The 7,693-nt window shown below is 42.1% G+C and overlaps 1 protein-coding gene across 5 annotated transcripts; it reads left to right on the forward strand.

Annotated features, from left to right (window-relative positions):
- The first annotated feature begins 2,218 nt into the window (after positions 1-2,218).
- arf3a (ADP-ribosylation factor 3a) lies at positions 2,219-6,273 on the forward strand. 5 transcript variants are annotated; one of them, XM_040153663.1, is made up of 5 exons: positions 2,219-2,300; positions 3,523-3,706; positions 3,807-3,917; positions 4,279-4,403; positions 4,510-6,273. In XM_040153663.1, the coding sequence occupies exons 2-5, from the start codon at positions 3,559-3,561 to the stop codon at positions 4,669-4,671; spliced, it is 546 nt and encodes a 181-aa protein (XP_040009597.1). In that variant the 5' UTR covers positions 2,219-2,300; positions 3,523-3,558; the 3' UTR covers positions 4,672-6,273. The 5 variants fall into 5 exon arrangements, with proteins under 5 accessions (XP_040009597.1, XP_040009599.1, XP_040009600.1 ...); XM_040153665.1 differs by having other exon boundaries at positions 2,263-2,300; positions 3,508-3,706; XM_040153666.1 differs by having other exon boundaries at positions 2,264-2,300; positions 3,535-3,706.
- Positions 6,274-7,693: the final 1,420 nt, after the last annotated feature.

Below are 7,693 nucleotides of genomic sequence, written 5' to 3' on the forward strand. Positions count from 1 at the left end.
CACGTGCTGCTGGGACGCGGTGTCCCTGTTACCTGGGAGACAGACTACACAAACATAAACACATGCATGGTTTTATGTACAAAGACACTTACATATAGAAATACTGACACTGCTCAATCAAAAACATGCATGCTGGTGCGCGCACACAAACTGTCAGAACTCCTGGTGACCCGAATGATTTGCACTCTCATTCTAGTTACACTGCAGATTTAGGAAAGCACTTATGTCAACACCTGACTGGATTTATGATAGCAGCATTCCTAGATATCTTAAAGGATCCAAACTGTCTCCATTTGCAGTCTACTGGGAAAACATCTCTTGCTATATAGGATCTAAGACCAATTAAGTCTTGTTTGTATGGACTTAGGTAAATATCCCTTGACTCCTGAGGAATGGCAGTGCCAGTGGCTGAATCAACTGTTCTGTCTGTTTGGTATTTAGTGAGGGAATAAAAAGGAGAGAGCAACTGGTAGGGAATGATAAGGGACTGGATTTCTGGTTTGCATTTCTGTAGTCCTTTATCATTTCACCCTGGAGCTGCTGCAAAAGGGAATTTCCTGTCACTGTTTCTCCCATGTGTGAGACAGAGGTTGGTGGACAGCCTGGGATTGCTTTCTCTCCCTCTCTGCACTCTTTTTCTCTCTTTCTCATTCTCCCCCTCATCGCTGCAGACATAGACACATACATAGCAACACATTGACTGCCCCCCAAGTAATGACAACCAGACTGGGCTGAAATTAAAGAGAGGGAGGCAGAGAGAGGAAGTTAGGAGAGATAAAAGTTACCCACTTTGATTGACAGGATGATTATATGTATAAAGTAAGGCGATTTAGTGTGTTTAGTTGGATATAAAGATAGGGAGATAGATCCTCGCTGTACGTACAGCAGGGATGCAGAAGCAAACGACAAATGGGGTATGGAAAAGGGGGTGAATAACGTGTACTCTGTACATGCCTCAAAACATCTGCTTCTCAACTCCCCTTTCATTTTTGATGTGGGACAGGCAGAGAAAGAGAGCGGGAGAGAAAACACAAGGAGCCAGCTACCCAGAACATCAAAGCCCCTGCCCTCAACGCACAGGCCCTCATTAGTTCAGCTAGCAGAACCAACGAGACTTGTGATTGTGTTTGCTGGGGTGCACGCTGGCAGACACTTCAGAGGAAAGGCTCCTTTAAGTCATAACTCCCCACCCCACCTCTCCTGCCACCACCCGAGCCCGCTGTAACCCTCTCAAAACTCCCCATGCACACAAACTCGGCAGGCTCCCCCACCATCCACTCCACCCCGTAATCTGGTCTGCAGCTGCAAACATCTGCTCCCCTCTTTATTCCTCTGCCTTCACCACTGAACTGATAAACATGTCTATTACCGGACCACTGACTGACACGCAATAGAAAGGAAGAGGGGGACAAATAATGGATTCACCTGTGGCTGTGGCGCTAGTCATTGGTGTGTCCTTTAATAACAATGGGTTGTTTTGTTGATGGGTAAAAACCCAAATCTAAGAGGGAAGTGAAGTTCCTTCCTAATTCCTATATGTATTGTCACCTGTAGAACCACATAAATGTACAGTATCACCATTTGAAATACGTGATATCTTTAACAAAAAAATCAGTAATCAAGGTTAGAACCCTGCTAGGATATTGATTCAGTCTTATATTTTGTTGCCTCAAGCCACCTAATTATCTGTGACACACAGAGGGGTTGCTGCCAGGAAGTATCACTTGGCATCCTATTACAGTCAGCCATTTACTTATTCATTAACATGACTCCTGTTTTAATTATTCAAGCATGTTTGGCTGCAGCATCTGTTACATTTCGCATCGGTGTAGTTCTTGGGCCTCTGTAACAGCACATAAATAACATTTAAAAATTAAAAAGACAAATAACTCTGATTGACAGGAGCTGTGACACTGTTTACAGAAATAAAGTCTGGTAAACCTTCAAGTAAAGTCATGGACTGCAATGCCTGTTTGTCAAAAAGGATATTGTGAGGGAACAATGTCTTAAAAGCTGTAGACTGTATTTAAACATCACAAGAGCAGGTTAAGTTTCAAAGCAGGTTCATGCTGATGTTAAAGGCAGTTATTTTTTATGTTTTATATGGAAACAATTAAATTACAGTTGCCCTGCAGCAGTGATCCTGTCTTCTAACAAGTCATCCGGGATGACAACCGTGAGGTGTGTTCCTGACAATCCACCTATCGCGATAATACACTATATCACAGCCGTAGTTCATCGCGAGAGTATCATCCAGTCCTTTGCCTGTATCCAGCTGGTAGCCTGCCTGCCGTTGACGGGTAAGTGTGAATGAGATGCAAATGGTGAAAATGCTCAAAGATGTATAACGGTATCAAAGGTGACCGCAGCGTAGTTGTCGCGGTTTTTAGCGCCTCTTGGTCCTCTCGGTTAAATGAACGGCCGAGAATCGACGACTTCAGGCCGACGGGTGCGCTTGTCGTGACTGTACGAGGGGATTACAGCACACAAATTGACCCGGAGAATTTCTTTTTTTTTTTTTTTTTTCCTTGAATATCGAAGACATTAGCTAACAATGTTTCGAGCTAGCTGCGCTCGTGTGATCCTCTCACCAAGCTATAAAAACATAATTTGGCTCATTCAAATTCATCGCCTGTTTGGACTGCAGTAGCAGCCGTCTCCCCCTCGCACTATGACAGATGTACATGGATGTGCGGCCACTGCAGCTGTAACAGGCTATGCTAACAGCTATAGGCTGTGAATTTGCTATAAATTAGTGGACACGTAGCTAGTCAGTGAGTGACAGTAGCTAAGATGGTCAATAATTTAAAAAAAAAAAAAAGAGATGGATACGCCATCTCCAGCACAGTAGGCTCTGGACGTTTTTGGGTTTTTTTTGTTTTGTTTTGTTTTGTTTTGTTTTAGCTAATTTTGAAACATCCTTTTTAATATCAAACGCACCTCAGGTGGGACATGTTAGCACAAGTCGACTGCACGGTTGGCCTGTTATAAAGCCCAGCCCATAAAGGGCCACAGAAAAGTAACATCCAAAGCCTCTCACATCACTGATATAGGCTGTGTGCACAAGACATTCTCACAAGCTAAGGTTATGTGTCATATCAAGAAATATGACTTGATTGTTACTCTGGTAATTATTCAATTGCCAGCAAGCGGCATTAAAGGTGGTTACTTTGCACCACTTGAAAGCCAATCCACACAACAGAGATCCAGTATGGTGGCCGCTTTCCCCAGTGAGCTGTCAAAGTGTGAAGCAAGCAACAGCCTTTAAGTCAGGTCAGCTGCCTGCTGAGGTGTGAAGTATGCCTTTACTGGTTTTTCCTCTGAGGTGGCTTCAAGCCGTAATGAGGTGGTAATGATGAGTGTTGCTTTTGAAAAACTACTGGGTCTCACTGTGTGATTTTCTTTTCTTTTTTTTTCTTTTTTTTGTGTGGTTTTGACTCTCTAAATGTGGTTCAGCTGCTTTGTTTTAGCTGCTTTGTTACTACGTATGGAAAGTGGTCTTTTCAGCTCGCCGTGTGACAGTTCTGTTTGCAGCTGAGGTGAGAGCCGCCGGTCATCATGGGGAACATCTTCGGGAACCTGTTGAAGAGCCTGATAGGCAAAAAGGAGATGAGGATTCTCATGGTGGGGCTGGACGCTGCTGGGAAAACCACTATCCTCTACAAGCTTAAACTGGGGGAGATTGTCACCACAATCCCCACAATCGGTGTGTGAAGAAAGAATTAATTACTGATAGTATTAGATAAAACACCTGTCTCTGTGTTTGTCCGGCTTATGTTACCAATAATGTTACGCTTTTTATTCAGGTTTCAACGTAGAAACAGTGGAGTACAAGAACATCAGCTTCACCGTGTGGGACGTGGGTGGCCAGGACAAGATCCGGCCCCTGTGGAGGCACTACTTTCAGAACACCCAGGGTGAGCCAGACCAGCAGCCTCCTAGAGGATGCAGTAGTTGGCCATGTTGGAGTTAACAAGGCCTCTCCAGTCTTGTGGTAGATCCTGCAGCACACACTCGTCCCCAGCACCTGAGGGCATATCTGACTAATGCTTTAGATGAGGTCCTTTGCATACAGCCTCCCACTGTTTTAAATGAAATAATTTATTAGTCATGTTGAAAGCCTCGACAATTAAAAAACTTGATTGAGCAATATGTTTTTTAAGAATACAATGTCAGCATTTGTTAGAAAGTCGGATGGGATTGATTCTGGCAGAAGTGATGGTTTTGTTTTGTAATCCTTGAAAAGACTCTGCCACAAACTCTCATCTCTCCCAACAGGGTTGATCTTTGTGGTGGACAGCAATGACCGTGAGCGGGTGAACGAAGCCCGGGAGGAACTGATGAGGATGCTGGCTGAGGACGAGCTGCGGGACGCCGTTCTTCTCGTCTTTGCCAACAAACAGGTATGGCTAGCTGTCTGTTCCTTCCCTACTTTCTTCCATTTTGCACCTGTTTCCTCACCCACTGAAGTCTTCTGATTGACATTCTTTACCATGTGATTTTGTTCAGGACCTGCCCAACGCCATGAATGCTGCGGAGATCACAGACAAGCTGGGCCTGCACTCCCTACGCCACCGTAACTGGTACATTCAGGCCACCTGCGCCACCAGCGGTGACGGTCTCTATGAGGGCCTGGACTGGCTGGCCAATCAGCTGAAGAACAAAAAGTGAAGGTTTCCATCAGTAGAGTGGGGAAGAGCCTGGGTGCCCGCTCCAGGTAGTGGTTATAGTGGATCCATTGTGTTTACATGGAGAGGCAGTGCTGAAAAGCTCCCAGGGGGTGACTCTCCATGGCTTTCTCCCCCCCAAATACTTCTATTTTATTTCTTTACTTTGATTCATTTAATTTGTTTGGATCTGTGGTGAGCGTTTTTAATCATTTAGAAACCAAATGGTGTCGAACTTGACCTAAATGACTTACATTCTATAAGCTGAATACATAAATATCGGGATGTAATAGTATAATGTTACTGTGAAGGCATATGTATTTCCCCTACTTTGCAGTTTATGACCTTTGACCTCTATCACCTTTTAATTTGTTGAGAAAATGTGATGAATCTAGACTCATGGTGGCAGAGCAACCCTCCCTCAGATAGTCGATGTAAATTATAAGGAATGTCATAATAGTATAGTGGGAGTACTATTATTATCTCAGAATACGGTAACGTTGTCTGAAAACATTATACTCATGCAGGCTCAGATAAATGTAAAGTTGTCATTTCCTGTCCATGTAGATGTTTTACAACCACCACATTATGCACTTCAGAGCTTAATTTATATTTTATTAAAACTTAGGTTCGTTCAGATTATATTTACATGCTTTTTTTTTTATTTAAATGTATTTTTTCAAGCACAATCTGCTGACATACTGGATAGTATTGAACAATTTATATTTTTGGCAACATTTATTTATTTATTCATCAGTTTATTTATTGATTTTATTTTCTAAGTGCGTCATATTTTTTCTCTCCCTTTATTGCAATGTGCATTTACTGCTAAGGCAGCTGGTTAAAAAAAAAGAAGCCTCCATACCACTGTATATTACCGCTTCCCAATCTGCATGGAGATTTCCCAGTACCGGCTCGTGGGCTTGTAAGAGCTGTGAACTACTGCAGGCCACTGCTGTAAATAAAGATTTGTTCTTAGAGTTACCTGGCTCAGTAAGGGTTAAAACAATTTTTCCGGCGTCAGCGAGGTGTGATAGCTGAACTGATACAGATGACAGAAGCCAGCTCTGTGGCTTAGGGAAAAAAATGCTGCTATTGGCCTGTGAGTGATCGGCAGAGTGACGCAGAGGAGCATGTGATTGGCGATATTAGAGAGCTTACAGGGTTTTGAATGTTTATTTTTTTTTTAGTCAGTTTGTGCAAGCAGCGACACTGTATTTGTCAAAAGAACTCACATTGCTTGTCATCCTGATTTATTCATCCCTAATTGGCGTGGCATTATATGTGTTTCTTGTGTTGACCGTATCTCTGTGTACTATGTTGCACAAAATAACTCTAAATGCATTATTGTTGTACAAAATGTAATGTCTGTTTTGATTTTTTTTTTCTTGTATTTTTGAATGGATTATTATTTATTTTGGATCAAAAGGCAAGTGTTGATTTTAGTGTTGTTTTTTCTCAATTTGATAAGTAGATCAGACAGTTGTCTTTCTGAGTGTTCACAAATCACATAATTTGAAAATAATAGGAGAGAGGCTGATAGTAATACTGCATCATAAGGCATGTTGATACTGTACAAGATCTGTAATAAAAGTGAATTATGATAGCCTGTTTCCTCAGACTATATTTGTTAGTCTAAATTACTGCTGCTGGTTGGAGCAATGCTGTACTGATAAATGTTAAGGATTTAGTGTAAAGTTTACTGAACAACCTAATATGCAAAAGCATGCTTTTCTATGTCAGCGCAACTGTATATATGTTTATGTAACAAGAAAATTATATAATGGTATTCACAGTCAAATTGAAAGTGTTGTTGATACACCTGTAGATATTGGGTTCAGTGTGTTGGCAGATATGTATAACTGACAGCAGCTTGTGTGTGTGACATGCCCTCTATTACGTCCAGTTTGGTATGAAAATTGTTTTTGTGGCCTTATATTGCCAGTGGTTAATTTCTCTTTGATAAGAGGTTTGTATGTAGGAATGTCCAACATTCAAGTATCTCACCTATGAGCTGTAACACTGACACACTCGCAGTACTGTTGTGTCTAAACATCCCTCTTTCAGTGACTATTGGCGGACTTTAATGTGAAAAATGAAGAAAAGCAAGACTGCACAACATTCCAGCTGATAATGTGTTTTCAAAAAGGAACAAAGTGAAAATGAATTTACTTAACTTAGTGGAATATTATAGAGTGGAGGAAATAAAAACAACAAGAACTAGTACACAAGTGTTGAATGATTTGATGATTCCTGGCACTACATTGATCATTAAATAAAGAGACCAAAAACAAATTTGCTTTGCCTTCCTCATTTTTTTATCCCTGTCATCATCTACCATTAGGAGGTTAGGTTACGATTAGACTCCTCACTGGAGATCTTACAGCTAGAGATTGTCTTTATTTGTCAGTGTGTTTGTTTAGATCTCAGCCTTTTGTCCAGACACAGATTGAAAATCCCATACATGTTTTAAGATACATACTCTGCACATAGAGTACATCATTCGTCACAGCGAAGGCCAGACATTCAGACAAACTAACATTAAGCAAGACACCTTTCTGAATGGAGGGGGACTTTAAACTTGACCAAGATTCTAACTTCAGGATTAGTTTTAACTCAGGAAACTCCATCGTATGAGTTGCCAGCCAGGACTAAATCAGATTAATTAAAAGCACACATTACAAGCTTGATTATCAAAAATGTCGTGGTGAACATAGGCAGGAAAGCGAAGGTCGCATAGGTGGGAACGGCATAGATGTATGTCGCCTTTCTCTTTTGGCCTTTCCTAACTTCTGTCATGAAGAGAAAGTTTGGCACAATCAGGTAGTTTCCCTGTGGAATAGCTGCACTTCACAGAGGGTCATTTTATCTGAGCCAATCAGAGGTCCATGTAGGGGAGAGTGCCGCTGTGTCTCCAGGGGTGTGACAGCAGTATGTGGGTCAGAGCTGCTCCCGGGGCCACCAGCCCCCAGGGCCCCCTGCAGGACGGCTACAATAGTAGCCCCAGGGCGGATGCCATAGCTGGG

The sequence above is a fragment of the Xiphias gladius genome, chromosome 18, assembly GCF_016859285.1.
Source record: "Xiphias gladius isolate SHS-SW01 ecotype Sanya breed wild chromosome 18, ASM1685928v1, whole genome shotgun sequence".
Taxonomy (NCBI): domain Eukaryota; kingdom Metazoa; phylum Chordata; class Actinopteri; order Istiophoriformes; family Xiphiidae; genus Xiphias; species Xiphias gladius.